This window comes from Gymnoscopelus microlampas (assembly GCF_963454915.1).
Source record: "Gymnoscopelus microlampas genome assembly, chromosome: 12".
Lineage (NCBI taxonomy): Eukaryota > Metazoa > Chordata > Actinopteri > Myctophiformes > Myctophidae > Gymnoscopelus > Gymnoscopelus microlampas.
This window is the reverse complement of record NC_139949.1, coordinates 19220253-19236446: the sequence shown is the minus strand read 5'-3', so window position 1 is coordinate 19236446 and position 16194 is coordinate 19220253. Positions and strand designations below refer to the sequence as shown.

At 41.7% G+C, this 16194-nt stretch overlaps 1 protein-coding gene across 1 annotated transcript; it reads right to left on the bottom strand.

The window, feature by feature from the left end:
- Positions 1-471: 471 nt before the first annotated feature.
- Positions 472-15207, bottom strand: paxbp1 (PAX3 and PAX7 binding protein 1). The gene is made up of 18 exons (XM_084075043.1): positions 14762-15207; positions 13582-13704; positions 12349-12567; positions 11378-11602; positions 11095-11195; positions 10520-10749; positions 9604-9793; positions 7813-7936; positions 6984-7086; positions 6303-6418; positions 5890-6089; positions 5327-5474; positions 4518-4639; positions 3774-3850; positions 3440-3506; positions 2630-2776; positions 2198-2352; positions 472-1510 (listed from the first exon to the last, which is right to left on the bottom strand). The coding sequence occupies exons 1-18, from the start codon at positions 15063-15065 to the stop codon at positions 1393-1395; spliced, it is 2769 nt and encodes a 922-aa protein (XP_083931169.1). The 5' UTR covers positions 15066-15207; the 3' UTR covers positions 472-1392.
- Between the last annotated feature and the right edge of the window lie 987 nt (positions 15208-16194).

The following is a 16194-nucleotide window of genomic DNA, read 5'->3' as shown; positions in this document are numbered from 1 at the left end:
AAAATAAATGTAATAAAGAGCTGGTTAGACGGGAAACTCCTTTTACTGAACAAACACTCTATAGCAATGAGTACTATCAGAATAGAGCTATTTAATACTTATTTTAACCAAAGTAAATCACTTATCCTACCTCTAAATGCTTTGCTGGAATATCTAATTAAAGTTATGTTTAGAACTCGGTAGTTTTGGCTAATGCTCAAAAAATCACCCTAGTTCAACGTTATTGACAGGCCTAAATGCATACAGTGAACAGAAATGTGATATTTTTCCCATAAGAAGAGGTTGCTGGTTTGTTTAGATCTTACTCTCACTGTTTGGAGATACTCTGTTTATTTTCTTATTTGCTTCAGAAATTGTCTGTACTACCTATGAGTATGTAAAATAACAAAAACGAATAAACAAAACGTTTAAAAAAAAAAAAAGAGGTTGCTGGTCTAAAGTCTCCCCCAAACACAAAATGGGACCCTAAAATTCCAATTGAATAACAGTCTCTCAGAACCATATTTTATTGACAGGCAAATCATATTTAAAACAAAAGCTCAGACAATTTAAAAAATCCAAAGTTCCTCAGTCCAATAGGGTCATCACGAGTTCAAACATGGGTGAGAGCGGAGCCAGAGGAAGTGGCCAGGAGCATGGTTGGTACAGTATGTCAATCACACTGCATAACACTGTTTCTCACCCATCATGAGCCGATCTTCAGGCTTTGCCAATGAGGGAAATAATTAACCCCTTAATTCAACTACTCTTTTTGGCACAGAGAAAACAGGAGTGAATGGTAGAAGTGAGAAGGAAGGTGGTGTCTTTTCTTAAAGCTAAGCCCTGTTGGAGTGTGGTATAAACTTGCAGGTGTGATAGTATCAGACGGAAGCAGGCAGTGTCATCCCACATGCTAGTATGTAGGACAGGCTATCCACACGACACGGTAGGACCACACAATCCCCTTTAAGACCATGTACACTATTAACATTATTTACACCAAGCCTCGTTTCGGTCCAGTTATGACACAATTCTCCCAGTCCAAAATGAGGCGGTTTGTTTTCCGCCTGCATCTTGCATCGATCGTGTACGTTGATTTAAGAACAGAAACTCTGCTCATGAGCGATGTTGTGGAGCCGTGCGTCTCAGTAGCATGCGCTGTGGCCGGTAGTTATTGTCTGCTGGTGAAGCAGTACAAACAAAACTGTATCTGCCGTTTGAAATCCTATGTTGTTGTAACACTTCAAATGTCCACAGGACTTATAGATTGTGCCTTTAATAGCCACTTTACAGTTTTCAGAGCCTTATTCAACGCAGTTGGAAAAAAAGAAAAGAAAAAGGAAAAAAACATTCCCGTGTTGTCCAATGCGGTGTGACTGATACAAGTTCACATGATGTTGTCTGGTCCTTCCATCACTTGGCCTCTAAGAGGGGCTTGATTTCTTTGATGCCATGCTCCGTTGCCACGGTGATGATGTGGTCCAGGGCGTGCATGTGACCCAGCAGTTTCACCACCTCTTTGATCTGCTCCCTGTCAACACAGATAAGGTGATGACTTACGGGCTAATACACACCAAAGGCAATCATATTTCAGAGATTTAACAAATACCGTATATAGTAAGTCCAAAGCTGTTTTTAGTGGGCATATTACAATTATTCTACTGATTACAGACACCAATTAAAAATAAACAGCATTTTTCTCTGCTCAGTGCTCATCATTCAGGCATGTACCTGACTTTACAAATACTCCATTACAATTCAAATTTATTCAACCCGTTCTGCCCCCTGTATGAATCCTGCTTGCATTATGTTGTTCAGATAAAACTAAACGACATCACCACCCCCGTTAGATGAAGATATAAACCCACAATTGACCTAAATCATAAAGCTTTGAAGTGATATTAGGGTGTGTTTAAATTAGGTCAAGAAGTGATCAAGTGAGTGTAATCTACCTCAAAGGGTCTATTAAGCCTATAACATAACTAACGCTTCAGCCTATTGCCAATGTATAACCTTTGTTACAACAAAGCACTATACCACTAGAGGGCAATAGAACACAAATCATTTGACTGTAGCGAAACATGAATGACTTGTAGTGGTCCCGATACCCTGACTCTACAGTCAATCCAAAATCCAAGTTCCAGTACAACCAATCGAGGTGTGAACCCCTACTATAATACCCCACCCCCCCCACCCCAACAGCAGGAAAACCACTGACTTGGCCGCGCGTCGCTCAATGTCGGAGCCTCCTAGGCTGCAGCGGTACATGCAGCTGGCCAGGTGGGTCAGGAAGCGACAGAACGGCTCAAGTTGGGGCAAAGTCTGTTGGCCCTTCAGCCCTGAGAACCAGTGTGCTGGAAAACACTCCACCACCTGCAGGGACAAGAGGTGGAAGTTAATGGGTTGAAATAATTCTTCACGCACATTTATTTCATTGCACTTTTTATTGTCTTATGGTAAGCGTGTGCCTAATGGAGTCCCTGCTGACATTACATTAAATGTTTTAATATTGCTCTTACCAAATTAATTGTGAGTAATTGATGACAGTTTTCTTCAATTAATTGTGTGGAAACAACTGGCAGATATGCACGTCCGTGTGTGTGTGTGTGTGTGTGTGTGTGTGTGTGTGTGTGTGTGTGTGTCATTGTACCTGCTGGCACTTGTGTACACTGTCGTCTACAGCGTCAGTGGTTTGCAAGGCAGAGAGGATGTATCTGTTGAGAGTGCTGTCCAGAGCCAGCTCCCTCAGAGAGGAAGTGGACAGAATGCCCTCCCATTGCAGGATGTTAGCCAGGAGCTATGCACAGAGACAGTAACATTCAGAACCCAAAGCATGCGGAGCTGCATTCCATGGATTCAATAATAGAAAAAGTAATAGCTTTATGAGGGATCATATTTTATTTCTGTGACTTAAGACCATGATCACACGGTATAGAGTGTACAAATAATAAAAGGATTGCATACGGCTGGCTAAAGCACAACAAATAAAAATAAAAGGAGAGGGCAAGCATAGCATTGGGGGTCTTGCATTATAGTTCAAAATGACAGGGTTTTAAAGCACTGGACAATCTCTTTAGTTTGTCTTTATACATGAAAACTAAGTTTAAGTGACTTCAGTTTTCATAACCATTAACCTTTCAATTCCATTTCTCAAAGAAATCACACATTTTCTTTATTGCTTTTTGTAGCCCTTATTTTTTTATAGACTTTCTAATTGTATCATCCACGTATATCAGCACCATGAGCTGAATATAACTACTGTATGTATCACGGTGTCATCACAAGTAATATGCCGACAGCCATTCTGCAGTAGATTAGTCCTTAAGGTCATTGATAAATAATGCAAATTACAATGGTGATACATATCACCCTGTCTAACTCCTGTTACGTTCATAAAAAAGCTCATTACCATTTTGGTTCAAATGATAAAACAGACTGGCTTTTGATTCACATTTCTTACCTTGACGCATGACCAGAACTGCCTCTGGTAGAATAGGTATGGGCTGCCATTCTTGTTCTCCAACACACTGTGGAAAAGAAATGCACACAGGGTTTAAAGATCAGTCACCAAGTGCCTGCTGTTCAGCTGGGAAGTCGCAAGATGTTATATCACATTTATTTAAATATACTGCATCTATTTTTAGGCAGTATTTGCTTAAAGATTGGTCTAATACAGCCAGCAATACAGGCAGAATCGAACCGGGATCTTGAGACTACACGGTCAGAACACTATTCGGTCATCTACAGGTGACCCCACCCCATTAACACATTATTTGAGTGGATGGATAGCTTACTTTTTGGGGTAGAGTGGTAGGAAGACATCTTCGTCAAGCGTCCGCCTGATCCGCAAGACCACCATCTTCAGAAACTCCTGAAAAACGAACAGCCCAATGAACTCAAGGTGAGAACAATTATGTATCTCGTCATGGGGAAAGAAAAAACTGATGTGGATATCAAATTATTATATTCTTTCATTTGGTTTGAGGATCTTGCAGTATTTTATGATTCAATATATTTTCTAGAAGAAGGCCGGTGCACACCTCAAAGGTTGGTGACAGGTGCGTAGGACAAAAAGTGCATATGTTCAGAAGGGGATCTCTAATAATGACATCAAAGAAAAGGACCCGCACACTATTTGACGTTTCGATCGTTAGAACTTCATCAGGACAGACAACCTTTGTCTGTCCTGATGAAGGTCTAACGACCGAAACGTCAAATAAAGAAAAAGAAAGTGCACGTTCCAGACAGTGTGCAGGTCCTTTTCTTTGAGGTCATTATTCAATATATCAAATGCTCATCTTTATTCAAATTTCTCTTCAATTTCACCATTATTTTGTTTAATAAAAATCCAAATTAAAGAGATACATTCAGAATAAAAAACTAAAATGAGCCCGGTATATCTACTATATATCGTCAATAGTCTAATACTTTTATATATTTTTGTTATTTATTATAACTTTACATTTCTGTTATTAGATGAACTAAACATAGCGTATTATTGGCATAATATCAGCATGCCAGCAGTAGCTGTTCAGTACCTGTGTGTAGCGGTTGTCCCCGTGCAGCACGGTGGGGTAGCCCTTCATCAGTCTGTGGATGAAGGCCACCAGCCTGGCTGTCTGATTGCTGGACAGGGGGTCCCATACCTGCTCTGCCAACACTGAAAAGACAAAAAAAAAGGAGTAGAGTTTCATTTATTTTCCGTACGGTCACTAGTTTTTATCACCATGCCATCCACATTAAAAGGTGCCTAGGTAAACAGCAACAATAATGGTGGATATACAGCGGGTTGTTTATGTTTGGTTAGCACTTTTTTATTTCATTACAAGTTTACAACTTAACTTAACATTGCTGCATCAATTGCACCACTTCACTGGTGTGCAAGGGCGTTTGCTGTGCCCAATATTACTAGTCCATAGCGGTCACAATTTAAATTCCATTAGATTAGATGATTAGACGGATTAGCTCCATATGTGACCTTTCCCTTCACCGTAGCTCCAGGACTATTACATAGCATTGCCATCCAGAATTGGGAGGGTTGGGTGAAACTATCTATTTTTGACCTATTTCCGAACGTTGTAGTTCAGGTGTGATGGACTTGTCATGTTTTTGACAACATGTGCCAAATTTAAAACAGAATCGCGCTCCTGATTTGCTGCCGAATGAGAACACTCTTCTGTGTTAAATTCGGTTTTACTAAGGCTATGTTTTGTTTTTTAAATGGACGGTGAAAATATCCATTGAGAAAAATATCCATACATGTGTGGTCAAGGCCTGAAAGCTAATGTTTGGAATAGTACTGTATATGAAATGGTATATGATTTGCTTAGTGTTTGTGATTCTTTACCTGCCAGTTTGGAGAGGATGACCTTCTCCACCATGGCGGGCAGCAGGTTGATGTCCACATCCCCCTTCTGCAATCTGCTGGGCTCCTCGCAGCCATAGAACAGCAGCGACTCAAACCACAACATGTACTCAAAGTTGGCACACTCCGCCTGGCCAGGGACAAACAAGGAGGTTATTTAGACTTGAAAAGAATGAAAATAAAACACTACAATCAGAGAGAAGGTGGAGTAGGGATGGAGAGATCTTTTAATCATTATCCAACACTAAGGGCAGTTATCTTTGCCATTCATTCTTATTTCAGCATCAGTTTCGTTTATGTGACGACTTAATGTTCTGAAGAACACAACTATGATTAAGAAAACAATCAACACACGATGTGGCAAAGTCAAACCCCTGTTTTAACCCATAACCTTCCTCCAAAGTACATGCCTGGCTTTTGTTTTAGTCTTGAAACCTGATCTCATATATGATTCCTGTAGCCAAGCAACTGTGGTTATTTACTTTTATCAGCGAATACTAATATTAGGTAGATACAAGGTGCAACCCTAGTCAATATAAACACACCTCAAGAGGGCTCCACGTGATGAGCTGCAGGCGGACTAAGGGGTTAAAGAGTTTGGGCAAGCATAAGCCGATGTAAGCGTCTCTGTAGCAGTCTGAGAACTCTCTCCTCCACACCTCGAAGCGAGACTTTATGCAGTCAAGAGAATGGAAATCCTCCAATACATCCTCAAACACCTTCTTACTCTCCCGGATGATGCGATCTGGATGGAGGAGAGTTTAAAGTCTTATTATACAGACAGTACATGCATGACATCACAGCTGTTCAATACAGACAAAAGAATAGGCAGATTTCTGTCTCATAGCAAGAGATTTAAATAAGTCTGATGTACGTATTTAAGTCTTTTGCATGACGTTGGCAAACAACAGACACAAACGCAAGAATAACTGCGTATGTGTCTGATCCCACGACTCACCTGTCTCCATGTTGAAGCTGGTGATGTCAGTGGTGGTCTCCTCATCGTCAGAGGAGAAACCCTCCTTGTGCTCGGCTATCTTTGCGTTCTGCTCTCTGGCCTGACGCCTCCGAGTTCTACACTCGACCACAAAAAGGTAAGACATACATCATCATTATAGATTGTGTTTTCTAAAATAGTTTTGGTTATTTTATTTATGGTAAGAATTCAATTATTTAGCATACTACAATATTATACTATTTAACTGCACACATAATTCTGGAAATCAGAAGATAATAATTGGAACAATACTGGGTTTATGGAGATTATAGCTCTCAAGTACAAATCCCAGAAACATTTCTGTGACCGAGTCAATTTACAATTCAGGCACTTAGCAAATACTCCTATGCAGAGGCCAATTACAAAGCACAAGAGTAAGAGGGTTGGTTAAGTGTAAAGTAAATGTGAGTGCCAATGAAAAAGTGCTACAAAGTAACTAGGAAAAGACATCAAACCTAGCATCTGCCTGAATTACATAAGCTCAAAATAACATACTTAGCAGCAGCCGTGGACAAGCAAAATCAGACAATAATAAAATCTAAATAACGTGAACAAGTACCCTGCATAAATATGGATAACATAACTATTATCTAAATAAAGAGACACTGAACTGATAAAAAAAAAACAATTTAAATGACCAACCGTCGCGCCTCCCGTTCAGCTATCCTCCTCTGGCGACCATGCTCCTGGTAAGCACTGCGGTCTCGACCGAACGAGTCCATGTTTGGAGCCAGGAGAGCCTTACCTGGAAGAGACAGGAGTTAGAATAAATGTTAGAATCAAGACCAAATACGCCTGCAACCACATTATGTTTTACTGTCATTTTTCTTTTTCTTTCATGTAATGTTTCTTCTTCTTTATTATGGTTTTTCAATTTGTTTGCTAGCTTCAAACACTTTAAATAGAGCTTCCACCAATGTGCAACACACACTGGTCATTTACAAAATAAATATAGGCTAATAGATGCTTGTTCAACCCACAAATTACATTAAAATACCGACCTAAACACACAAACCTTTCAAATACACCGCCTGCAATAAGTCCATATAGGCTTTGGCACACCCACTTAGAATAATATATATTTCAGATGTCATTTGTTTTTAAGCCACTTACCTTGCCTTTGGCTTGCTACACCTTACAGTGCAATGTGACAGTGATGTCACATCACAAAAAAATCATTACTTAGTGAACGATCAATCGCCACCAGAATGAACTGAGGCTACTGTGCCTTGAGCCGAGTGTGAGAGTCAGCCACAAGGAAAGTAAATAGGGGACGCGCGCACACACACGCGCACACACACACGCACACACACACACCATCTCTCACACAGACACTTGGAGTCTCTCATGGGGCAAAGATGAGAGGAATAGCGAGCAGTGAATGGGTGTCTCTCTCTCTCTCTCTCACAGACACACACAGAATCAACGAGGCCGTTCAAATAAATAATAAAAACCTTCAAGATGGACTGACTTGAAAGGCTTGCAAACTCCGCCGATTCATCTTTAATATCATCCTGTCTTCTCTGGACGAGTCGGGAAGCCCGTTGCCTTAGTAACTGGTGCATGGCGGCCTCCAGCTCCAGCACAGCGGGCACCTGAAAGATATGATGCCTTCTGTGACCTCTGAACCCAACAGAAGGTGGGGCGCCGAGTCACAGGGACGTCCCATTTGGTTGAGGGCATGAGAGCAATGTGATGGATGTAGGTACAGTAGGTGGGGTCTGAAATATAATGGGCAAAAACAAGCCCTGGAATCTCAAAATGCCCCCCCCCCCCTCTGACTGCCTCCTAGGCTGTGGGTGCTCAGTTACAGTCAATACTTAGTATTAAAAAACACCAGATAATTGGAAATAGCGGCACTCCAAAAGATACGCCTTCATGAAAGAATGATTCCCTGATGAAGGCTCTAGCCCAAAACAGACCAGGGCAATTAATTTCCCAAACAACATACTGTACATTTGCTACACTGTAATGCTGAAAAGCACATTCTGGTTCATACTTTACATTTTGTTCACATTAATCTATACAGGATCTGTGATAACATCCATCACAATGCTCTTTGTTTCGACCAACAAAGACACTCCGTTGACTACAATATGCAGTTCTGCTCTGTTGGACTGTGGATGGGAATCAAATGGACATTGGTGAGGTAAAAGCCATGCAAGCCTGCCGCCACTCCACTCCTTGTGCAGTTGCCACTTAGCCGCTGTGGGAGTTAGGACCAAACCCAAACTAAGTGATCCTGTTAGTAATGAGTTATCAATTACTTTTATTATAAAGAAATTGAACACGCACATCATATTGTTACAGTGATCCTGGGTAAAGATCAGGGATTCCACCAGACCAGTTCGGTCTATGCGCACCACAGAGACTGAATTGGTCAGCACTGAGACCAAAGGTTTAAAATAAGAACGTAATTGACCTGTAATATGCTGTTTTTGAAGAATAGTTTTCACTGTTAAAAATAAGTATGAATCCATAGTCATTGTATAGTTTATCGCTATTGAGATAATTGGCACAACTATTGAGGTATATAGACTGTGCATCCGCCCCTCCAGTAGCATCTAAACTACGTTTATTTTCTGCAGGAAACCCTAAAGATCAAACAAAAAATTGCTTTACTGCAAGTCCTCATAGAAAACTAATATATCCACATTAAACACTTTTTTTTTACTCACCCTGTTTATTCACAACATATAAGTTACTTTTTAGACTTCCAAGCTTTTTCTTGAGGGGTGCAACTACGAGGGATATCTATTGGACTCTTGAACAACTTTGCATCAATCCCATTTTTTTTAATAATGAACGACTGACAAAAATAGCTTAAAGGGATAGGCTTCTGAATTAGCTCAATCATCTGCTGATCTGTCTGATTCATCACGGACTGAGAATAAAAATGTTCATTATATTTGGCTGGTCAAATACTGGAAGCATAAATCATTAGAATTTCTTGGCAGACTTTCAGCAAACCTAGTGCAAGTTAAAGGTTCTGAGAAATTATATCAAAGTCAAGGGAACACATTTGAGATGTGGGGCATGGCATCTTTCAGAAACGGTTTCTTTTGAGCTCAGACACATGGGCATTTAACATCTCAAAAACCAACACTCGCTAAAATCGCTTTGAATTGACCAAATGTACTCTCAGCTCCCCGCATAATCAGATCAAAGTTCCTTAGAAAATTCCTAAATTATCCCTTTAAAGTCATGGTCATAAATCATTAGACACAACACTACGTAATACAACAGATAGTTTCTCCCTTACCTTTTCACCCAAACACTCAAGCAAGTCTCCAACATACCCTCGCATCTCTTGCAAGAATTTATATTGCTCTGCATTGTCATTGGACGAACCCTCAAGACGCTGTATGGCACTTCCAGAGGAGGATAGCTCTTCACAGATCTGTTCATAGCGCTTGGTGTTAGCCTCGTGGCCTGTGCGCATTTGGTTGAGCCTACAAACAACACGGCACACAGGAAATAAAGGCTGTGAGTGAGCTGGATGGGGGTGTGGGATTCAGAGTGTTATCTCCGTTATTGATCTCTAAATGAGTGAGTGTGGTGTTGTTGAGCCTATTTTGGTGGTGCGGATATAATAGGAAGGTGAAGGTGAAAACACGTGAGTAAAACACACGTGAGGACAATTAACAGAGTGGGTACAGTAATCATAGTGATGCTTCAAAAAGAGTACTTGGTAAAGAATAAGTCCAAGAACAAAAACTCCCCAACGTATTGTGGGGAAATCAAGCTCCAGAGTTTGCAATATATAATGTGTGGTATTCTCTTGGTTTTTAGTTGACTTCTTCAGCGCTGATTGAAAAACTAAAAACAAAATCAGAAAACACACATCTGTAACAAACCGTTATTGAAGCCTGGTTCCAGAATCTGCAGGTAGCTGTGCTGGTATGGGTCTAATGATGTGTGGTGAAGAGCATGGTGGCTCGAAACATTACGTCTCACAGTGCTAATAAATCTGACACACTTTCTTTCACTTATTGCTTTGTCCAGCACCTGTCGTTTTAACTCTCAAGTGTGAGTGTTCTCTCCATTTTTAGCCGTGTGGGACTCCACACAGGAACTCAGCACATTTAACAGGCAGCAGCAGCAGTTGGTGCTGAGGGACTGACAGTAGTAGTAGTAGTAGTAGTAGAGGGTTTGGCGAGAGTTGCTGCTCTACATACCTGTCCCTCAGGCGTTTCTTTACCAGATCAGAAGAGACAGGGGTCAGGTCACTGCTAGGAGCCCTGTAGGGCACGCTCTGGCCATTGTCTGTCTGGCCAGGAGGCCTAGTGCTGCCCTGCGGAGCCGGGTAGGTGTAAGGCATACTGTAAGAGGGTCCATACGGCTGACTGTCGTAGGTGTTCTGGTAGTACACAGTGCTTTCCTCTGGTTGGCTGCTCGGGACTTGGACCTGGTAGGGACCCACCACACGGCAAAAATCAGACCGAATGTTCTCTGCCGATAATAGATGTATAGAAACTGAAATACCATGATACCACCTGCTATGGCAAAATGACTTCCTGCGTAAAAGTAACAACTCCTCCTTAGCGGATATTGCGGATAGTTATTAACCATTTGAAATAGTCAAATAGTTAGGTTAGTGACTCCAAAACAACAGGACCACTTGACATATTATAGCACTTATTTAATTCAGATAATAATGTAAACTACTGTGCAGAGCAGAATTCTGTCTTGGTCAATAACGTCAAGGTTGCGCAAGACCCATTATTGTACGAGTGTTATCAGCGTGGCTAACCTGGGGGATGCTGATTCCCTTCCTGATCTGCTCCTGTTCCCAGCGGCTCAGCTCTTCATCGTGACCCGTATCCAACGCCTCGTCATCACTGCCCTCGATACCTGAGTGCACCAAAGAACAAAGCAACCCTGTTATGTATACATGCTCACGCCGTGCCAAAAGCATAGGCTGCACAATTTGCAATGCAGACACATTTTGGAAACGTAATAATAATATTATTGGACAATCTGCAAAGCTCCAGTAATAGAACCAAAGGGAAACCACTGATGGTTTCAACACCAACCAATCTCCTCTGCGATCTTCTGCCGCTGGCTCTTGTTCTTGACCCCACTGAAGCTGATCCTCTTCTCGTCCTCGTCTTCATCGTCACTGGCATCGTGGTCTTCCTCCCGCATTAAGCGTTTCTTAGGGGCCTCCGTCTCCACCAAGGGGGCGTCGCCCCCCAGGTCCCTGGCCATCTGCCGGCGCTTCCTGGCAGCGTGGATGAAGGCCGCGTCAGGGATCTCCCCTGGAAGCAGGAAAGAAAATTTTGTCTGTTCATTCAGAAATGATCCACAGAGGCGGAGGGATAAATTGCAATCACTTATTGTTTAAGTTTAAAAAAAGACTTTAAAATGTTCAAACAAAATGAACCCAGAATGTTTTTTTCCCCTCTCTAGACCAAGTCTCTTTGTTGAAAATAGCTGATCTACAAGCTCGACATGGTGTTGTGAGCTTGGAAATATGACATGGAAATACCAAACAAAAAAAGAGACTAAACAAAACAAACAAATCAATAAGCTGCATTGATACGTTACTGCACAGTTGTACATAGGAAGTTTACATATGCGTGTAATTACTTCGCTGTGCAGTCTATTATTATACCCCTAATTCTGCACATTCCCCATTGCCGATGCTGCCATCTTTACTTTTCTTTATTTGATTTCCTCCAGTACAGTATTGTTCTTATTCTTGTATGCTGCATTGCTGATGATGTTGCAGTATGACTGAGTGACACACAATCCCCCCCCCCCCCCCGATCTCTGTGAGAACGGCGGTCACAGAGAATATTCCATGATTTTTGAAAGGTACAGTAAAATCGCCGTTTTCGCTGGCAAGGTAGACGGATGAATTAATGAATTCCTGGCAGTGAATGAGTTAATGTACATTTTGCATGAGTGTTTTGTGTCCTGCGGTAACAGCAACCTTGTTGATACGAAACACGTGATAAGCTTACAACAGGCTCATGAATGAGCTCATGTTTGCGTGTCTTACCAGGTCTAAGGGTGCTGAGGGAAGACGGTGTGTTAAAAGTCCCAGCAATGGGGTTAGCCTTGGGGGCCTGACTGTGAGCCTGGCCCCGAGTCTGACTCCTTGGTGCCTCCGCCAGATCGTCAATACCGTCCACCTCCATCTCCTCCTCGCCCTGCACACTGCCCGCTCTGCTGCTGGGCTCATCTTTAACTTTGACCAATGGAAGCAGGGATGCAGGATCTGGACGAACAGAACACACACAGTCAAGAGACAAGTTAACCCGTCTATACTTTACCGGGGTGAGCTCCTTTTGGTCCGCTCTTTTCCCCCTTGATTGGCTGTCACTGTTTCTAACGTTTAACAAATGGCTCTGAAAGTGATCCCAACAATATCGTTCACCACTGTCGTCTTTATAGTTGTGTAGACTCTGAAGTACACTTGAATTAGAGGGATTTTTAAATTATACATTTATAGTAATTATTGTTCTTGGCGTGGACAGCCCTCAACACTTAATTAGACATTGGTTCGAAGGTCATGCCATCATAGTGGAGGTCAGGAGCAGTATTTTCTATCTATCATGAAGTTACAGACTCCCACACAAAACGGTTCACCTTAACATTTCTGTGGGCCCTCACTTTATTACCTGACATGCCTACATTGACACAAGTATAGTAAATCACTTTCTCACCGTAATATTGTCCACTCAAAATGAGTGGACAATATTACAGTGACATGAACGCCAGACATGAACGTGCAGAATCGCGTAAATATGCTGCATTGTAATCAATTACAAACATACTCAGGGAAAAATGCCTTGGTGGACACTAGAGTTGGGATCCTTAAGGATGTTAACTATTCCGGTTCCTTAACGATTCCCTCTTTAACGGTCCGATTCCTTAACGGTTCCCTTTAACAATTCTTATAGGGGGTTCCAATTCAAATGGACCCTTACAGGTCTGACACGGGTCCACTTGGTTCCATTTGTACACTGTCAGAGTTATGATGGTCCTTAAAATTAAAAAAGTTTTGAGAAACACCGGTATTGTAATTGAATTGTGTATGTGAATACCAGTCCACATACCAGCTCTGACAGTATGATAAAACCGGTTCCAGAATCGTGTCCAAATGTGAAGGAACCGATTCAGGTTCCTCAATGTTGGATTCAGTTCCTATGGTTCCGGATCCCAACCCTAGTGGACACAGCCCTATATGTTGCTTAGTGAGGTGTCATAATGCTGAGGTCAGTGAAATCACCTGAGTTGGCTTCTTGTTTGACATGGCCAGTCTTCTCCAAGTCTTCCTTGTACTCTTTCTTAAGCTGTTTTACAATCTTCTTGCTGTGGTAGGACTTCTTCACTCTGAACACCTCCGGTTCATCTAAATACAGGACGGATTTGTCAGTCAGTGGGTCCAGGGAGTGAAATTAGTTATTTTGTGTAATGACTAATGAGATGGTGGTGACCTAAGGGAAGGGGGACACACAGAGTTCAAGATACATCTAGATATCAATATCACTATAATTTAGGAACTAGCACCTTTTATATGCGAGTGAGCCATACAAGCGTTAATATTTTACCCTTTATTATTCAATAAAAAGAGTGTCGTACAAAGCATTACATGTGTTGATTATAAGATAGGAAGAAAAATATGCAAATATATGTCGTTATATAATAATGATGCAATATGCATAGACTATGCATATAATATAACATATACACTACTACACTATGATAGACAGTGTAGCAACAACATCGCTCCAATCGGAACCTCTCCATTCGCTTTTTAGCTCCGAGATGAGGTTCATCTCAGAGCTGTTCCAAACGGGACTAGCAAGTAGCAACATCATAGTCATAGCTAAGCTTTGTAGCTACAACATAGCTAGCGGGCTCAACGTAAGTAACGTATCTCAATAGTTACTTTACGTTACATTGGTAACCGGAAGCCTCGCCCCAAAACACGCTCACCCCCATTTATTTATTTTCGCTCGGAGTCTCTTGTATTTGTTTTTACTGAGGATAAGGTTAGAAATAAGTTTATGGTTAGGCATAGTTTTACTGAGGTTACGTTTCAGAATAAGGTTAGGTTTAGGCAGAGTTTAGATTACTGAAGTTACATTTAGAAATAAGGTTATGTTTTGGCATAGTTTACTGAAGCTACGTTTAGGTTAGGTTAAACATAGTTTACTGTATTGAGTACAAAAGACCCCAATGGAAACAAGCCATAGGCTTTCATGGGGTTAAAATCCTCATAACATACCTTGTATTTAACTGTACCTTCCTGTGCTTTATTTTTTTTTGCAAACCGAATGGAGTATTCAATGAATCAAAAAGGTTACATTTGGGAACACCAGGTGGGGACCGTTCCGAGGCCACCGGACTTGCCACGGGGGGATAGCGTGTTTCGGGGCGAGCGTTTTTGATATTCGTTCCATTACCTTCCTCCTCGGCGAAGCTCAGCAGCGCCTTCGGTACCGGTGCTTGCGGTGCGACCACCGCAGCCTCTCTGCTCTTCCTGTCCTTCTTCACGGCTCTGAACGTGACCAGGCTCTGGCTCTGCTGGACGCCGTTGTTGCCGTGGTTCTGGTTCTGGTTCGCTCCAGTTCCTCCCGCAGCGCCGCCGCTCTCCATGAACGGGATCTCGTCCACCACGACGCCGGGCCCGAACGGCGGCTCGTGTTGTTCGTCCTCGTCGGACTCGTTCCTCCGGCGGAGGTTCACTCTTTTGGCCTTTTTAAACATGATTAGTTTTTTGCTTCTTCGCACCGCGCGCTTGTTTGTGCGTGTAAGAGCCCACCCCCCCGAAATATTAAAAAATAACGAGTCAGAAATGGGTTTGGGGTTTTAGCCGCGCTGAATAGCCTCTGCGTTCACGGTCAGCCATTTTCTGTCTGTCAACTGCTTGTTGCAGTGTTGCCAGATTCTGTGAGATTAATAAGCAACCATGTCTATGAAAGCAAGCCCAAAGGAAGCAAAGGGCACATGAGAACTTTAAACCTATAATTATACATTGGCTATTTTGGAAACAGCCGGTCTACAGGCTTGCGTTGTGAGCAAGAATTTTGAATATTTTTTAAAATAATTTACACATGACTATTAATCTCGGGGTCCTTGACATGTTTGAGAACCACTGCTTTAAACAACATTGAGGAAACAAGCCCAAATAAGCAACTACACTTTAGAAACAAGCCCAAGAAACAAGCAACTTTACAGAAAAACAAGCCCAAAGTCCCTTATAAAAAGCAGACATGGCAACACTGCTGCTGGTTGTCTCTTGTTCGTGGGAAGTGAGTTGACAGGTCCACGCTGCGATTCTTCTGCGTTGCTGCCCTCTATTGGTAAGGAATGGGCTTGTCTCAATATCAATTATAACTCCATCATGCCTTGTGTATTCTTTGGATATTATTTGTTAATTATTAGCATTTTGTTTACTTGTGATTTTCAATTGTTTATCACTTATATTATATTCAGTTTTTTGATTTCTGGGGGGTTTCAGGGCTGTAACCTTGTTTAAAATTGTAACATATTTGTTGTATTTAAAATACACTTAATTTAGTAGATTTATTTTAGTTACCCATTTAAAAATATATATTTTAGTTAATGTAGTTTTTACTACAGCCTACATCAGTTCAGAAAAAAATCTTCTGTTAAATAACCATTTATCACCCAGATCCTTGGCCATGCGAGGATCCCTCTGTCCTCTGGAGTTATTGAGACACCAGTGTCACATTTTTAATATCCGGACGTCTTCTGCTGGAATTTATCACCATCTCTGTGCTCTCTCCCTCCCCTTCCACCTCATCTGTTAATGTGATCATAGGTCTCCAGCGTGTCACATATTAACAAAAGGGGAGCTGAAATTTCATTCCGA